At 38.1% G+C, this 19,946-nt stretch overlaps 2 protein-coding genes across 2 annotated transcripts; both read left to right on the forward strand.

Annotated features, from left to right (window-relative positions):
• Window positions 1-1,258: 1,258 nt before the first annotated feature.
• LOC5568692 (pancreatic triacylglycerol lipase) lies at window positions 1,259-2,447 on the forward strand. Its single transcript, XM_021851560.1, has 2 exons — window positions 1,259-1,362; window positions 1,415-2,447. Exons 1-2 carry the CDS (start codon window positions 1,314-1,316, stop codon window positions 2,386-2,388), a joined length of 1,023 nt encoding a protein of 340 aa, XP_021707252.1. The 5' UTR covers window positions 1,259-1,313; the 3' UTR covers window positions 2,389-2,447.
• Window positions 2,448-13,606: 11,159 nt separating this feature from the next.
• Window positions 13,607-14,812, forward strand: LOC23687711 (lipase member H). The gene is made up of 2 exons (XM_021851561.1): window positions 13,607-13,687; window positions 13,748-14,812. Exons 1-2 carry the CDS (start codon window positions 13,645-13,647, stop codon window positions 14,722-14,724), a joined length of 1,020 nt encoding a protein of 339 aa, XP_021707253.1. The 5' UTR covers window positions 13,607-13,644; the 3' UTR covers window positions 14,725-14,812.
• Window positions 14,813-19,946: the final 5,134 nt, after the last annotated feature.

The following is a 19,946-nucleotide window of genomic DNA, read 5'->3' on the forward strand; positions in this document are numbered from 1 at the left end:
AACAAGGTTCAAAACATGCCTAGCTCTCTTTTACTCAATTCGAATAACTTAAATGATTGTTTTTGTCTCCATTCAATAGAATATATGTATTACCCATATATTACGGCGAACATGTATAATACTACACTAGATCAGCACTATATAACGGTAAAATTTTGATGTAGATATGTAAAACGGTACTTAATAAGCGGAAAAATAAGTTATTTTTGAATATTTAGAGAAAAAAATCATTTTAGAGGCAAAAATGTCAGTTATTCCCCTACTATACTTCAAAAACCACTACTGGTGCCTCATTTTGGTTTATTATTATGATTTCAATGATGATGATTACATTTTTATAAATTTCACTCCAACAATTTTCGTTTGCCAAACTGGATTTCGTATGTAGAACTAAATACTTTTTTCGTTCAAATGCCACAATAACTTACACATTTGAATAGTTTCACGATCTACAGTACATAAAAAAAATCTGTTAATAATTTACCTTTTACCATGCTATTTAGAAACAACGAAATCTTATAAAAATCCATTCAAATTTGGTTGTCTTTGCAAAAGTCGATGTAAATACGTGAACAATAAAGCAACTTTCATCATATTTTGATAATTGTATTATGAACTATAAGGGAACATATTGCTAAGCTCAATTAGAAAATATATATTGTAGATTTTATGAAAAGCAGGGGTGGCACACTTGCCCCTATGGCACACTTGCCCCAAAGTCCGCTATATGGGTCATCTGTGTACATTACGGGTTCAGATTTGCCTAATCTCCGTTGAAATTCATGAAAACTGCTTATGTACAGCAATTTAAGACAAAATTATATATCCGTGGAAATAACTTAAAGTTAAATGTACAAAAATCCACAACATCTATGAAATTTCTAATAATTCTATATATTATGCTAGTCCCCTCATAGGCCCCCTCGAGAGAAAAAATCCCATCTACGCCAATGTCCATCTTTGAGGAATCAAAACAAGAACTATCACAGGAAATGGAATAATATGATATGCACCATACACTAGAAATACGGTAAATGTCGCATTGATTAGATCAAAATAATGGTCGCAGTGACTCATCCGAACAGATGGAGCATGTCCCAAGTTCATCGCCTCGTTGGCATCTGCAACCGGCAGCCTAATCGTCTCCACATGGGGGGTCCAATAAAACTACTGACACATTAAGCTATCTAAATTTAAACAAAATCATTCGCGTCATATGTACAATCAAGACAAATAAGCCTTTGGTAGGCACGCCAATTTAGATAAGAATGTAAAATTTTCGATTTTCAATTTATGATATTATTAAACGAACCATGAACGAGTCAAGACCTACCGTTGTCGTCTTACTGTTATCGCTGCTGGGTAAGCATTCTTAGACAAAATCCACTTATAAAATATCTCACACGAATCGAAGTTTCCCTTTCCAGGGGCAGTCCAGCTCGTTGGAACCTGGTCTCGGATGACGCTGGAAACATTCACATGGTAGACATTAGTTCTGGCACCGGTTTGGCATACTTTGACGAGTTCGAGCCATTGTTTGACCCAGAAACCGATGTCATCTTCCGATTGTTTACCCGCTTTAATCCGGACAACCCCCAAATTATCCAATGGGATGATCCTGAATCGTTGATTGATTCCAATTTCAATCCAGCACATCCCACTCGTTTTACAATTCACGGCTGGGTCAGCGGAGAAGATGCCAACTTGCATGGACTGATTCGCGAAAATCTACTCGCACTCGGCGAGTTCAACGTTGTCAACGTTGATTGGGGCGCTGGAGCTCAGACGATCAACTACATTCAGGCAAGGAATCGAGTGGGAGCTGTCGGAGAAATGGTATCCCGTTTCATAGACATGTTGGTCGCCGTGGGTGGAGCTTCGCTGGATGATATTTCTGTAACTGGAAGCAGCTTGGGAGCTCACTGCGCGGGAAATGCTGGCAAATTTCAACAGGGCCGGATCAACACCATAATTGGAATGGATCCAGCTGGACCGTTATTCTCGCTTGGTCAACCGGATATAATGCACCATAGTGATGGTCAATACGTGGAAGCGATATATACCAATTCGGGACTTCTTGGCTTCGACCTTCCACTGGGTCATGCCAACTTTTACCCCAATGGAGGTCGATCGCAACCGGGCTGTGGAATTGACATCACGGGTAACTGTGCTCATACGCGAGCACATCAATATTTTGCGGAATCTATTGGGTCTCCGTTGGGATTTGTTGGCCGCCGTTGTGCCTCGCATGAAGAAATACTTGCTGGAGTGTGTACGGAGAGTGGACCCCAAGCTCTAATGGGAGGTGAGCCGTCGAACTATGGCAAGGGGGTGAGCGGTTTCTATCATCTGACTACCAACGGCCAGTCGCCTTTTGCGATGGGGTAAAAAGAAAATGTAATGTTTGATTAATAAAAGCTAAAAATGCTGACATTTGAAATTATGTATTTCAGGATTTGATCGCTTATTCATGATGTATATTGTAGGGGCACAGAAAGTACCGGATTTGAGCTCCGGGACCCGATTAGATACCTATTGGCGTGGTAGAGAATAAGAAACTGTCTGCCGAATCTTGGATGTGATTCTTCTGATTAGAATTCAAATGTGTACTCGTATATGCGCTGGTATTATGTACGGCATCTCGCACGGATTTCAAGATTTTTTTTCCTTTAATTACTATGCCAATGAATATTTCAACAATGTCAATTGTTCTCAATTTTTAAACAAAAAATCTTACCTTAGCAATGGGGAAGAAGGGTTCGAGAAACCGACGAAAATTCTAGCGTAAACAGTCCTTTAGTATAATGTTTAAACAAATGATTGCAATAGGGGAGGTGTACCAGTTTTGGCCACCCTAAGGAAAAATATTGTTTATACATAAATCAAAAGACCTTTGGTTACTGTCAATACATTAAACAAAAGCTTTCAATCCATACTCAGCAGGGAAAATATAAAAACTAATCAGAAACTTTGTTTTTGTATTAAAAATGGGGGTGGCGAATACTGGACCACTTGCACCAGTATTCGCCACGATTTTAATTTCGGTTCCTGAATTCGCCACCTACGTTGATTTCTTATGGAGGGTGGCGAATCAGGAACACCATGGCGAAAAATAGGTGCAAAGGAGCAAAAATTTTAAGGAAAATGAATTTTTTCTATTATTTTTTGAGAAAATTTTGCGGTTTTCAAGAATGTTTCCGTATCATCTTAAAGCAATTTAGCGAACACTAAACAATTGGCAACTACATATGTCGTAAAACAGTATTTAATCTGGGGTGGCGAATAACTGGTACATGGCGAATACCGGTACACCTTCCCTATATGAAGTATCGTCTTCATCTTCTTGTAGATTTGAACTTTCAATTCAATCTTGTGAAATGATTTAGCGAGCTAAACATTTCTTTTTCCATTGGACTACCATTCCACCGACTGATTTTCTGTAATTCGAAATTGTGACATGATTTAGCAACAATCATCAACGGCACGTACAAATTTCAATGACGGCCTACTTCGCCTTAAGAAAGCTATGCATTAAGTATATGACAATTTATCCATGTTATTCATAATATTGTTGTATTGTCATAGTTGTCACCTTTGCTTGGAATAGAATAGTGTGACTGATGGTGGTAAAAATGATTTTTATTTATTTTCAGTTATTAAACTTTCAAACCTTGTGATATTATGCAATGAAGACAAATCCAATTTCTGCAACATTTAATTCCCTTCAGAATTTTTCATTGTGATTTACTAATTCCAAAGTTAAGTCACCGTGCGTTTGTCATGATAATTAATTTTTCAATCAACTCTCCCTAACTCGATATTTAATGGACAATCGCGTTAGGTTGGTTTTGAGATACAGAACACATATTTTCCAAATCTTTCTTATATTCTTCAGCTTTTAATTATATTGACAAAACACTATTAAAATAGTAATTTTAACGTGAAGAATAGTAAAATTTTAACATTTTTATCTACGTGACAGTTTTAAAGCAGCATCCAAAAATTTCAAATTTTGTTGACTTGAAATGAGTTATTAGCCTTTATATAACTATTAAAATAATCATAACATCCAATTTTCAGAAATTTATTATCATTTGGAGAATATTTGTAAATTTTCTTGAAAATATCGATTAACCTTTATAGGAAACTGGAACAGATCCCATCGAATTGGGTTACATCGACTTAGAGAGGTATTGACATAGAGAGGGAAAATTGCACGTTTTTAAGGGTAAGTAGCCCATCATTTGTTCTGGCAGCCATGTTGACTTTGTAGCTCGCAAATTCAAACTAATAAAACTCAGTGGTTTATTGAATATTCAGAAGATTCAGAAAATCATCACTATGTGCGCTCACATGCAGAAAGTATGTTGATACTTTTTCAGTTAGGTCAGTGAAAAAAACAACTGATTTTCAATAATTTGCCAAGAGATGAACTAGCCACAATCATCGATGGCGCATACAAATTTCAATTACGTCCTACTTCGCCTTAACCATCATCTTTTCGCTAAGCTACATGAAGTTGAAACTAGTGAAATTTCACTCCATTATTGCCCCTGCGATAGGTCTGGACGCAATCCTTCCGACTACACTACCGTTTGACATTTCATGAAAAAAAAACATATGGGTTGATCGAATTGCATGGTCATTAATGTTTATAATTAATCTTAGTTATTCTCTGAATTTAACAGCAATTTAAATTCGACAAATTTGTGCGTAACCTTAGTGTAACTAGGGTCAGTGTTCCCTCAGTAGACAGTCCCCTATAGTCGCACTAGTGGCTTTTTACGGCCGTTTTGCTATAAATCGTTGCAAAACTTTTTTTTGACATGAAGGTCAGGACCTATTTATCTAAGTACCACTGATACACAGTTCGATTTTGTTCAAAATATGATCGAAATAAATAGTTATTATTATAATTATTGGTGTTTGCATTTGAGACGCAAATCTTCACTAAAGTTTCTCCAAATGCGGTAACCTAAAACAATCAAGGGCATCTATCAACGCCGCCCAAGCAAGAAAAATCTATCTTTGACACCGCATTTCTTGTGAAAAATCTTACCGCATTTGGTGTTTGCATTTGCATTTCAAACGCACACAGCAATAAAACTAGTGTTTTAATGAATTTATGATAATATAGATGAATATATGCGATGAAGTTCAAAATAAATACTCAAATTTGACAATATGAATGTTGAAATTGAAATTTATTTATAAGATTTCTCCATAAAAGGACCCATTTCTGATATTTTAAATGAAATTTTATAATATGCCTCTTCGACGATTGCTATATTTTACTAATTTTGGTTTACTGAAATAGTGTTGTACAGTGAACTCAGTTTAAATGTGGTCAAACCAATGGGAGTATCCGGTACATTATATTATTTGTTTATTTCTAGATGTTCTCTGTTCAATTTTGATAAAATTCTTTTCAACTAGTTCGAATTACTGTGAACGAGATCGTCCAAATAAACTTCACACGAACGCAATTCGTCTTTCCATTATTCTTATCAATGTATCCAAAAGTATCTACAGTTGAAGCTTGTTATAACGACATTGCAAGGGACCTTCGTTATAGAGAAAAGTCGCTATAGAGAATAGTTATTACAATAAAATATTTTTCAAGGTGCCGAAAAATGTCGCTATAGAGAGCTTTTGTCACTATAAAAGTTGTAGTTATTACGAGATTCGACTGTACAAGACTTTGAGAAAGCCTTCCAACTAATCAATCAAGATTAGTCAATGCTTAATGCTCAATGAGCGATCTCCGGCGGTTTTTATTTGCCAAGATAAATTTTCCTATAGTAAATCTCATACAAATTTTGATCGGCTGGTGCTTAATTATAGTATCACCGATCGAGCTGAAATTTTGCACAGTTTTTACACGACCCAAATGCAATCCAAAAAGTGGAATGGAGCGAGAATCTGATTTTTGTCCCATACTAATCTGCCCATAAAAGCATAACTGTCCCATATTGATTTTCGAACCAACACCTTTTTTCGTCGCAAGATTCATGTTTCTACATACACTTCACTATGCATATGAAAATTTATACACTTTGTTTTAAAATGTTGTGGAAAAATTTGAAATTGGTGCAGTCCCATACTGAAAAATAAAGGCATAACAGTCTCTATATGAACTCTGAACCCAAATAACAACTGCAAAACTGGAATTATGTTCAACTTTATATTTTTTACCGATCAATATTAGCAAAATTAATGTTCTGTGTGGTGGAGCTAAATGAACATTGCTTCAAAAATTTACCAGAAAATTATAAACATTTGTATGAAAATGCAAACTTCAAACTTTGAGTGCTGTTTTCTCAATACCTACTAATTCAATATGGGACAGTTATGCCTTTATGGGCAGTAATGTACACAGCGCATGAAGGTTAATATAGGATCAATTTGAGCAATGGTTGAAAAGCTTCCCTTGGTTTGAAGTAAACATAGTGTTTTAATTTTTAGTGTTGTTACTTATACAGGATGCATCAAGTATACTATACCCGACTCTAGACATGACAACAACATAACATTTTGAATGTAAGGTAAAAAGGTGTAATACGCCCCCCCTTAAGGAAAAACTGCCCTATCGCAATAGCAAATGCATCACTTCTAAAGTTTTCTATGTCAATGTGTTGCTTACTTAGTTGGCCATGCTCTGCACGCAATTTTCTCTTTCCAGGTTGCTTAAAAAAGTGTACAAGATGTTTTTTTGTAAACGGTTCCAATGTTTACGTTCCAAAACAAGCCGGGCAATATGCCCCTCCCGTAGAAAAAAGGTCCACAGCGTAATAGAAATGTTTCCAAGGAGAATTCCACCACCTGCTAATCTTAAAAGGGTCCATTAGCAGTCGTCTTCCGGTAAAAGTTTTTGTATTAAGTACAATATTAAAGAATGGGCTTCATCCCCCTGAGGCTTGCTTATCAAAAACCAAATTTTTAAACCAAAAACCCGATTTTCGATATTTTTAGAATTTCTATCGATTGTTTATACTTTTCAAAGAACATATATGCGTTACATCATTTTTTCGCGAATATTCAAGATATGTAATCATATTTACGTGTGAAAGAAGCCTCAATCCCGTGAAAATGAAGAGGGGCGTATTGCCCCGTTGGGGCATATTACACCCAGTTACCCTAATTGAATTAAAAAAGTGTTTACACCAAGAAATCAAAAACAAATTTTAACATGGTATATACCTATCCATTTCATAGTCGCCAAATAAACACATTGGGAAAAGATCCTGATTATTATATAGAATAATAGTTTCGATTGACACTAACATAACTTTAATATACATTGGTCCATAATGGTGACTTTGGGCCAAAATTTTAACAGAAAATTAAAACCAGAATAATGAAAACAATGTGGTATATTTGAAAAATACATTATGAATAGCCACTGTATGGTCATGGATTAGTTTGTTGACACCCACACGACAATACGCACGCCAGTATTCATATTAGATGTTCTATTTTCTGAGTTATGAATATAATCATTGAATCCGTATTATAATTCGCTCAAATGTTTGAAACTTATTTCAAAATGTTCACGCTTCCACAAGTTTGATGATGTAGGTCGTTCTAAATTTGGCTTTTATTGCAAACGAAAATTGTGAAAATGATACGAAATCAATTGTTGGAAACATTTGAACTCCCGTTTTTACTGAAGAACGCTTTGTTGAATGCGAAATAGGGCGAATAAGTATTGCAGTTTTATATTTCAATTTAAAACCGTTTAAACTGTGTAACAAATAATAACAAGGATATCTCACGTCTTCTCCTGCAGTATATCTTAAGTCATAAAATCTTTTTCAACTGTTTCAGATTAAAATAATTTAACTGCATTTATGATCAACGCTGAAGGAAGCGGCAAATGATTGTCCTCATGATATTTAAAGTTCATACAAAACTGTCAAATTAACATACAAAAAGCATTATAAAGGTGTGAGAATTGCAGCGTTGTTGAATTTGTGTTGTAAGAAAGTCAATTATACGCACGCACAAGCTGTCGGACTTGCAAAAGCATTGCAAATGGCCAGATGGATCTTCGTAGGTGCGAGCAGTGTCTAAAACGAACTACAGTTGCCTCTCCACATCTCGATTTTGAAGGGACCATCGAGATAGGGAGAGATCGAGACAAAGAACAATTTTTTGATGAATACTAGATTGAAAAACACTCCGTTGCCAAGAAAGTAATATACAAACAAACGTCATTTTGCGCTCCTAATTTGTTTTGAATCCCAAAACTTTGGTCTAGTAACCTTCGATAATGGTAATATCGACATACGGAGAGAAAATTCTGGGTGTCTGGGTTCGATTCCCGGTCGGTCCAGGATCTTTTCGTAATGGAAATTTCCTTGACTTGCCTGGGCATATAGAATAATCGTACCTGTCACACGATATACGAATGCGACAATGACCACTTTGGCATAGAAAACTCTCAGTTAATAACTGCGGAAGTGCTCATAAGAACACTAAGCTGAGAAGCAGGCTCTGTCTCAATGAGGACGTTAATGCAAAGAAGAAGAAGAAGAAGAAGAAGAAGCATAAAAGTTTTTGAAATGATGTTTTTTGGGAGAATTAAGGTCGGTCTTCGAAACTCTAAGAGACCTGGCTATTTCGAAGCATTACGGTACTCATTCTGATATTTTGCCACACGCATCATAATTACAAACTCGTGAAAAAAAAAAAAACAAACTTCGATTAATTTGACCGGCAAAATTTGGTGCCAACGAAAAAAAACACTATTACTGAGGTTTTAAAAATATTTGTTTTAAATTACATTTTTCCGCGTAAAACTGCTTTCTGGACCAATGTACATTGTGCATTTCACATTGATCCACAAAACGAAATTAAGTGGAATAAATTTATAACTGGCAAAGACCGAACGTTTATTAAGATTTAATTATTAATGATATGAATAAAAAATTGTCTCTTTAAACTTCTACAATCTTTTTCTCCATGCTAAGAATGATCCATTATTTATCAATGTACAATAAACAAAATTGACTGTTATTCAATTAGAATCTCAAGAGGTTGGAAAAATCTGTGTTTTAAGTAAAATGAAAACATTATTCAAAACGGGATTACAAGCGAAACTTGTTCAAGTAGCGAAAAAGTAATGGATTCCGCTTGCGCCATTTGGAAATGTTACGCTTGAAAGTAGATGAAAAAGACAAGGAAATGTTAAGAAGACACCACAACGCTATGTCTTATATTACTCAAGTAATTAATTTATGCCACTTAATTTCGTTCCATGGACTAATGTGCATTCTGTTAATAATTAATGACATTTTTATGAATATGCAAGTCAAGTCAAATACGTTCAAGATTTTCATCACATCTAGAGTACTACACAAATAATTTTGGCAGTTTGATATTGGTACATTTACGATAAAATATTGATCGAAGCTTCAACAAAGAATAGTTTTAATATTTCAATAACATAGCAGGAGGTGGTTCCAAAATATGGTATAAAGGGGACGGAAGTCGAAAAAGTTTGGAAAACACTGCTTTAGGGTAATTATTGGAACTCTAAGCTTGAAAAACTTACTGTTAGTGGTATTCCTCAAGTCAGCATTGGACAAGATTTTACAGTAATTTCTCGATTATATCACGGATACAAATTTTTTTGGCGAAAGATACCAAAGCGTGATATAATTAAAATGCATTTTCTATAATTTTCATAAAAATTTGAGCTTTATGTTGCGGAAATAGATCGAATGAAACGATAAGCAGGTAAGAGATGGGCCAAATAGATATATATTGATTGTTTGAGGTTATTTTCTATGTTAAATGTATGAACTTCATACAATTATTGTGACGTGATAAAATTGAACAGAACACCGTGCTAAAATTGAGAGTGATATATTGAAGCGATATAAAAACGAGCAGTGATAAAATCGAGACACTACTGTACAATAATTTAACATTTGACTTAGGTACCGTAATCCGGGGGCAAATTGATCACTGGGGTGAATTTGATCAGGTCGGTACCAAATAGCATTTCCTTTCAAGGATGCTTAATACTTCGTTGCCATCAAAGAAATTCCATGTTTTCTAGTTTATGGATGTCTAATGATGGTTTTAAACTATTTTATTTTTATTAAGGTCAGTTTTGCATTGAAATATTCACAGTTTCTGAAGGTGTTAGAAATACTGTTGGAAATGTCGGTACTAAACAATCTGCTGGTGCTAAGCCTGCATGTAAACTTTGAGTGTTAAAAATGTTGTGTTACCTTCAGTGTAAACTGCTGAACTCATTTTTGAACTCATACAGTATTACAAGATCAGTTTTTGGCTCGTAAAACCGTTTATTGTTCAATAACGTGCTTATTTCAAGGGAAATTGCATACATTTAGGCGTATTAGGCAGATTTACAAAATTTAATTTTGCAATATAATTATGATATGAACGAGTTGATAGAATTTGACATCATTTTCAGATTCAGGAGACCCGAATTTAGTAGATAGGGAAATTTGACATACTTTATTATAAAGTGATCAATTTCGCCCCAATGAGTCATTTTCAATTTTTGATATTAAAACTAATTTTATGATATGTTAAATCTTATTTCATAAAAAATCGATTACATAAACTGATAGAGATCAATGAAGTACTGATTTGACCGAAAAAAAAAATTGACAATTTTTTAATTCCAAAGCAAATTATGGCAAAAAGTTGTGACAAAGTGATCAATTTGCCCCCGGATTACGGTACCTGGGATACCCCACACCCAAAATATGAAACCATCATTATAGACGTTTTCTTCGTCTATTGATGACGGATTTGTGTTCTTCTGAGTGACATGACGTTTTTGAGCGTCAAATTGACCTGCATTTTTACACATTGACGATGCTATTGATCCTGAGTAGCGTCTGTTGGTTCCCTGTGTAAGTTCTTGCAATAACAGAGTAGCAACTGAAGGGCGGTCAATCATGCTCATTTACCATTAATCATTTACTAAGTCCAAGAATATTAAGCTTCTTGAGTAATTTTACGATTAGCCCGGAAGTAGCTAGTGTAGCATCGGTGATATCCAGTTTGCACCACTGCAGTGAGTAGCTTTACCAGTCGATCCACCGAGTACTTCTGAACGAATGGGAGGACGCTGTGGCAGTTAATGTCTGAACATGGCTTTCCGGCTAAACTATTCAGGCTGATACGAGCAACGCTGACTGATTCAAAATAAAGTTTTGGAATTGCAGACGAGGTGTCAACCTCGTATGTGACGTTAGAAGGATTGAAGCAGGGAGACGCAGTCTTCAAATTTGCCTTTGCTTTGCGTTGATTTGATTCATAAAACAACGAGAAAGAGAATGCACGATCCTTATTTTTCAATCCAACAAGGCTTTGATTTGATCCTATCATTTCGGTGAAAATACTGCATCATTTTTCTGAATCATTTGTGACTCATTCAACAAGGTAGACTAAGCTGCAGAGGGATAACAGGCATTGCTGGTAGGCCTAGCAACGCACACTGTTTTCTTTTCATCGCGAATTCACGAAGTGCGCGTCAATGGCTAACAAGTGATAGTATTTATCAAAATGGTACACGATGTTGTGTGAACACAGTTATTGTTCAGAATTCAAGTCATGTATGGTTGTTGCTCTACGCACTACTATACCTGTTATTGAGTATCAGTTGAATTTGCTCATGTATTCTATATAAACGTTAATGTAATCATCTTTTTATTACAGCCACAATCAGTTTCCGTTGTCTTTTTCTACGAAAATGGCATGATATTTTATCAAATATGCATGCTTATGGCATTGGCGTCATGATCGAACAGGAACACCACCTCTGTAGCGCTGTGGGAGGCATGGATCATTTCACGGAGCCCAACTATTATTGCACCGTTCAGAACAAGGCTATATTATACGGACCCTGATCTTCAACACTCTGTTATGCATTACTTCACAATGTTTATCCTATGTTTTGTGGCAATAAAAGTGTTCTTGGAATGTCTGAAAAAGATCTACCAAATGAAAAAAATCATGGAAAAAATTGTTTTTACATATAATTCTCACACTCAATTAAAAAACGTATCAAAAGTTCCCCTTTCTAAGTCCATTTAACCCGACAAACAAATTCCATTATGCCCGGATGGTCAAGTTTGACCAATAACGATTTTAACATATGAATTTTACATTTTGAACCAAACTTTTTTTTCGTAGATAAAGCATATATTTAAACGATTTCTGGTACTAGAAGAAATTATTAGTTTTCACCCAGGTATACTTCTGATCGAAAGTCGTTTTGCATCCCCGTTTACGCCAGCAAAATCAGATGCGACATGGAATCGAACGAATAATATTCGATACGCCGTAAACAAGAATAAGGGTGATAATCTATGGGAGATATTCTATGCTCAGGGACGTCAAGGAAATCGACAGGATGTTCGAACCCAGCCAACTTCGGCTGAAAACTGTTATGCTACACAGCGATTTTTTCTATGCTGGCTATGGTCTGTCTAGAGTATGGAGTTTGCTTTGAAATGATTTGAATCAATGATGCATTATTTTTGATCAAATGAGCACAGGAGCAATTGAATTGAAAAGGCGCGAATCCTACGCGAAGCATTGATATTTTCAAAGCATGCTTTTCAAAAAATCTGTGCAGCAATGATGATCCTTGAAGACTGGGGAGACGCACTTTCGAATTTATTATGCAACATTGCACTTGAGGGTGCCATTAGGAGATCTGGTATATGATGTCTGCATGTACACGACGATGTTTGTGTCGAATGTACATCTCATATTTCCGAAGGAGGTTCAAACTGCAATAAAATGATACCATGTACTTTGTGGTAATCGAGTTCAGATAGCCTTCGAGCGTCGGAGTCTCTCAAGCGGCTCCGCAGCTTGTAGGTTTAAGCGCCTATCTAGCAAATAGAGAGTAGTGGATTCAATCCCCAACGCAGCACGTTTCTTTTCGCAGTTTTAATTTCAATTTGTACATTTGACACGTGTTCGTCGTGTACATGTAGACATAAAAACTTTACAACAGTAAAATTCCTTAGACTGGCAAAGACTAGAAATTGACAACTTAAATGTTCAAATACTTTTGGTGCAATTTTAGCAATTAAAAAAGCTCGTTTCCAAAGGGTGTATAAGCTAGTTAGAAATGAAATTTTTATGAATATTTCTATTGTACTTTTTGCTGCAATTTCTCACAAAAGCTTTGTAACAATTTTCAGTAATGTTTTTGGTTAACATGTTTAAATTTTCAATACAATTTCTAGCGGCATTCTTTAGGACATCTAGAAATAATTACTGAATATCAAGAAGTTAGAAATGATAGCTGTCAAAATTGAATTGAACCATGTTAATCGTGAAAACTTTAGGGTATAATCATGCAAAATAGAGTATGAAATGAGCATTTTTTATATTTTTTCGAAAACTTTTCTCACTGAGCCGATGTTTGAGATACATCAGCAAAGTACTGCAAAAAAAACCATAATGCTAAACTGCATATCATTATAAAGATTTCAATCCCAATCATCAAAACACTCCTTCGACGTCATATCGCAAATGGGTTTACCAAACGGATTTAGAATAGCTGATAGTGCAGAGTTAAATGGCTATAAAAGCTCACTTGAAATCGTCGGGTTGTTTCAGTAATTCAAAGAGATCTGAAAAATGTTTGTACGGCATTTGATTCTCCTAGGGATTGTAGCAGCTGGTATTTCACTTTTCACTTACAATCGACTTACATTTTTTGACCATTAAACATTGATTTTAGCCTACTCATTGCCACTGGATCAGGCAAACTGGCAGCTGGTTCCAAATGCCGATGGCTACCTACACTTGGTGAACATCAATCCTTACAATCTGCCCGAGGCGAACCCATCCGATCCCGAGGTTCTTTTCAATCCGGAAACCGACATCGAGTTTCGTTTGTTCACCAGGAGCAATCCAACGCAGGCTCAGATTCTGCAAATCAACAACCCTGCCTCGATTACCGGCTCCAACTTCAATCCTGCGCATCCCACTCGCTTTACGATTCATGGGTGGAACGGCAATGGCAACGATGGAATGAATTCTCGGACGCGCGATGAACTGTTGGCTCTGGGAGATTTCAATATGATAACAGTTGACTGGAGTGTTGCCGCGGTCACTCCAAACTACATTTCGGCTCGTAACGCCGTAGGACCGGCAGGATTTGGAGTTGGTCGATTGATCGATCGGTTGATTGAGTTGACGGGAGCCAATGTGAACAACATCTATGTGATCGGTTTCAGCTTGGGAGCTCATGTGGCTGGCAATGCTGGAAAACATTTCAACGGTCGTATCAATACTATCATTGCTTTAGACCCAGCTGGACCTTTGTTCTCCGCCGGACAGAGTGATGCTGTGTCACCTCAGGATGGTCTCTACGTGGAAACTATCATGACCAATGCAGGATTGCTGGGCGCAAATGAACCTTTGGGACAATCCAATTTCTACCCTAACGGAGGTCGAAATCAACCTGGATGTGGAGTTGATATCGGCGGTGGTTGCGCTCATGGACGAGCTCCTGCTTTCTACATAGAATCCCTTCGTTCGTCAGTTCCGTTCCGATCGACGCGATGTGCCAGCCATGACGAAGTTCTTGGAGGAGTTTGCACTCCCAGTGGGCCCGATGCCAACATGGGTGGTCAGCCGTCGAACTTTGGACGTGGTGTCCAGGGAATATATTTCTTGACCACCAACGATGCATCGCCGTTTGCTCGAGGTTAGATTGAATATAATAACTTTCAATTATTTTCTGTGATTTATTATTGTTTATTGTATACAAAGAATATACAATTCATAACATAAGTTGAAACAACAGTATTGTTCAATTGACTCTCAAATAATGCTTGTTCAGAATTGTTTGGCGTGCAATTCGTGCATTGCATTGACATGCACATCACCACTTCTTTACACTAGTCCATAGATCCTGTTGCACTTGGTCAAGTCACCTCGCTCGCTGTGATCCATGCCTTCTTGTACCAACCGGATTCGACGCGAACACCATCTTTGTAGGGTTGTTGTCCGGTAGTCTGCCAACATGCCCTGCCCAACGCACTCTTCCGGCATTTGTCACCTTTAGATACTGGGTTCACCGTAGAGTTGGGTGAGCTCGTAGTTCATTCTTCGTCGTCACACTAACGTCAGCTAACGAAGCACTTTTCGACATTAAATGGTTGTGCGGAGCATCTGTTCATTATTGCGACTCAGTTTGAAGACCTAAATTTTCAACACACGTAAAGTGATTCTCCAACAAAAATTGCGTAGTAAGTTTTGGTCCTTCTTATTGTTTGATATCATTATAAATTATTATGAATTTAATTTAACAACAATTCATATCAATCAACAACGATTTGTTTTCGATCTAGCCTTAAATTGTGCCAATTAAACATTTCAATTGAATAATTTTTGATTTCCCGTAAGGTAACTACTACGAAATAGTATGGCTGATGTAAAGAACATGTGTCAAATGTACAAATCAAGAAGTTGTGAAAAATCGTGCTCCGGTAGGTGTCTCCCTATTTACCTATATTTCGAAGTCTAAACTCCGGATAAATGAGATGTTTGTTGAAAACGAAGTAGGCGGCAGATTTTTAAACCGATTGCCTCTCCATCTCGTCAAGTGAAAAATTTTTATTGGTCCAATGCACAAGTTCAATAATTTGACGTTTGAGCGGAGCCGAATTCACTCGTTGCTATGGCCACATAAATAACACGGCACCGCTAAAACTTCAAATAGTGAACCCGTGCATTGGTCCATTCTGTTTTTACCAACCACGTGACGTGAAGGGTTACTTTTAAATTCGTTTAAATAAATCATTTTAAGTTAGTTATATTCCGTGCCTTTTTCGTGTTCCGTATAACCGACATCCTTTAAGTAATGGGTAATTCAGTGAAGGACGGTGCTGGAATTCTCCAGCTGAACGGAACAAACTATGCAAAGTGGCTATTCCGAGTGCAACTTTTTTGGAAGCTGCGGAAGTTGCGGAGACGCTCACGGAGGACGTACCTGAGGTAGAAGGTAAGCTGAAGAACAAATTCTTGAAGACGGACTGGAAAGCAAAATCCTTGTTGGTCGGATTCGTTGGCGACGATTGCCTGGGAATCGTCCGGGACAAAACGACCGCGAAAGCCATGTAGGAAGCGCTGGAGGACACGTTTGCAAAGAATACTGTAGCCAGCCAGACTCTCTTGCGCAAACAGCTGGCCAGGCTACGCATGAAGGAGGGGACGCCGATGAGGAGCCATTTTGCGTCGTTCGACGAGCTGGTGTGCCAGCTGAAATTTGCAGGAGAAAATTTGGAGGAAAACGATCTGGTATGGCAATTATTCCTAACGCTTCCAGACAGTTACGACCCGCTGTTGACTGCTCTGGAAAACATCGACAAAAAGAGCTCACCTTGGAAACCGTCTAACAACGGTTGCTAGGAGAGGAGTCGAAGCGTGCCGATCGAGCGGACTACTCGATTGAAGAAAAATCTGCTGCGTTCGTTGGCGAAGCCGGCGGCGGTAAGAAGCAGCAGAGGTTCAATGGAAAATGCCATCGTTGTGGAAAAACTGGCCACATGCAGAGAAACTGCCGGGTCAAGAAGCCTGAGAGCAACGCCAATACTGTTGTGGGAGGTATGTGCTGATCATATAACAGCACGGTATCGGAAAGACCGCGATGAAGCACGACGGTGACGTTATCGCCGTTGTCCAGTTACGGCGGAATCCATGTGAGCTCGAGTCAGAGTTTTAAACGGTGGAAAAGTTCAGCGAACATGTGCACGACGGAGGTGAGTTATTTGTGACATCCTCGACTCGGCCATGCTAGCCAGCATGCATGGATACACTGGTGTGGCATGGTATGGTGACATGTCTGGATCCGGAGCCAAAACGTGTTGGATTCTGTGGCAAAAGCGTTTTTGGGAAGCACTGCTCCAGACCTGTCACCTTACCATGCCTCCGTTTGATGGGAGTCGACAACGTGCGGCACGACCATAGGAGAGGGCTCACTCCGACGTCTGTGGCCCGATTGATCCCCCAGCCTGGGACGGGTCCAGGTACTTTGTGTCGTTTATCGACGACTTCACTCACTTTGCCGTTATCTATCCGATAAAGAAGAAGTCGAAGATGTTCGAGTGCTTCGAAGAGTACGAAGCAATGGCGACGACCCACTTCGAGAAGAAAATCAGTAAGTTAACCGTGGATCAAGGCAGGGAGTACTGTTCCAACGAGCAACGTAAGTACTACAGTACTGTCTCAGTGAGGACGTTAATGGCAAGAAAATCAAGTACTACAAGTGCAAAAGGATCCAGCTGCAGCCGACTGTTGCATATTCACCGCAGCAAAACGGCGTTGCAGAACGCTTCAACAGAACGTTGGTTGGAAAGGTGAGGACGATGTTCATCGATTCCAACACGCCCAAGAAGTTGTGGTAGGGAGCCGAGCTGATGGCTACATACTAGCTCAATCGGAGTCCAACGAGCGCATTGAAAGAACACGATACTCCTGCGGAATGCTAGTTGAATGTGAAGCCAGATTTTCGAAAGCTCCGTGTATTCGGATGCGAAGCGTTTGCATGATTGCTAGATCAGAAACGTAAAAAATTGGACAGGCAGTCTTCCCAAACGAAACCGAACACGTTGGTTCAGTCGGTTTCGTACTGGCAAAATACTCTCCTTGTACTCTGTTCTTGTGTGCAAACCGAAACGCGCGAACCTGAACCTAAACATGTGTAAAGTGAACTTCGATTTGAACGCCGGTTCGAAAACCGGTGCATTTGCCCTCGATTGCAACCGCGGCTCAAATTTTGGTGCAAATCTTTGGTTGCATCCGAGGCTCAGAACGATGGCACAAATCGGACAGACAGAAAACAATAGGGTAACGACTGTTTATTTCGTTCTTAAACGCCAACAGTTGGCGCCAGTGGCAAAAAAGTACAGACAAGAACCTTTCGAACATTCAGTTTCTTCCACTGGCCGCCGTGCGACGACACTGTTGTTTGTATCCCTCTCACTGATCGCGCTACGCTGGATTCTCAAATTTCTCAAACTTCCAACACAAGCGCATGGAAGAATGGTAGTCGGAGAACTGTCAAAACGTTTGGAAAATAATGAAAAACGTAAATGTCTTACAATTCGGAAATTGGATCATAAAAGTAGTGATTAAAAAACAAGTGCAAAGTGAATACATAACTTTCTGTGTTTAGTTCATCTTCCGTGGTGCTTTCTTTGCTTCAGGATTTCGTTTTTACTACCACTGAAAAAGAGCCATCTATTGCCTTTTCAGTTTTGAATATCGCCCTATTGAAATCCACGTTTATCACTTTCTACTTACCGTGTCTTGTTGTATGATATAGTAAAATCCGTGGTTTTTTAATAAAGTTACCGCTAAATGTTAGCTAAAATATTGATCCTAGTTGATCTGGTTATATAAACCATGTATTCAAGCACCAAGAAGTTCCATATATGATCGTATAAATTAATCCGCGTGGATTTCAACCGTTCTCTGTCTGTCTGATTTGTGTCATTATTTGAACCAAAGTTTGAACCGAAGGACACATGTACCGGGTTTGGCGAGGTACACTCCCGTGTATAAGTTTGGGTTCACCCCCAAAAAAACATGCAAAAGTGTTCAGTCCATATCTCTGTGATTTCACGTCCAATTGAAACTCTCTAAGCTGCATTCGAAAGGCAAAGAGTTATTCTTACTTTGTATGTATTTTTTCAAAAACATTTTTTGAACTTTGTGTACTAAATTTTTACTTAAAGTTGTGACATTTTTCAAAAAACATACTGAAAAAACATAGCTAACTTCCTCAGCATTGGATCGACCAAAATTTTAAAACAAGGTGTCTTCAGAATCGTAATCTTATATTCTTTGAAGAGCACTCACGAAATTTTTGCGGAAAAATCTGGAAAGTATTCAAAATCAATGAAACAGTCAGTCAAGTCATCGTGCAAAAGCTTGGGTTCACCCCTCAGTATGGTGTATCGTGCAAAAGTTTGGGTTCTCCTGAACTTACTTAAATCTGTGAAATCTCAAACCAATCACTTACGTGCCATTATTTGCGCTTAAAAAAGCTTTAAACTATTCAAATCTGTTGAAAAATGGCAGAGATATTGACAAAAATGATGTGTGTGCGGCTCAGATTAACCCAAACTTTTGCACGATTAGCATCATACTGAAGGGTGAGCCCAAACTTTTGCACGATGACTTGACTGACTGTTTCATTGATTTTGAAAACTTTCCAGATTTTTCCGCCAAAATTTCGTGGGGTCTCTTCAAAGAATATAAGATTACGATTCTAATGACACTTTGATTTAAAATTTTGGTCGATCCAATGCTGAAGAAATTAGATATGATTTATCAGAACGACAACTCGTTTGAAATCATCCATTGGGGATGGTTCAACATGTGGTAAATACACTACAAAACGAAAGACGTATTTCATATTGAGGTTACCAACAGAAATATCAATTGTGACAGCACATACATCTCTGGTAGTTAACTCAGAAATGAGTGTAGCAATGATAGCTTTATTGACGAGCACGCATGCACAAGGCATGGAACGGTAAGCTTAAAGCCGCATTAATTAGGGGTCACCTGTGAGGTGGACTTTTACCACCGGCACCGGCAGTCCGTAGTGTTAATTCTTAGCCAATTGAAACAACCGCTACCGACACTACGCGGCTATCTAGGCTGATCGGGAAAAGGAATTAACATTGATGATTAACTCCTGACGTGCCCAAAAAGCCCCAAAAAGTTGCTGGTTAAGTTCAGCATGGCAGACTGCAATCCGTCAAGAACACCTTTGGAGAAAGGGTTATTGTTGAAGAGCCTTCCCGTTAATTTTTGGGAAGCCTCATGTACGTCATCATGTCAACCCGTCCATATAAATATTTGCTACCAGGTTGGATATCTGGGTCGTTTTCAGCAGCATCCCGGCCAGCAACAATGGATTG

This window comes from Aedes aegypti, chromosome 3 (genome assembly GCF_002204515.2).
Source record: "Aedes aegypti strain LVP_AGWG chromosome 3, AaegL5.0 Primary Assembly, whole genome shotgun sequence".
NCBI lineage: Eukaryota > Metazoa > Arthropoda > Insecta > Diptera > Culicidae > Aedes > Aedes aegypti.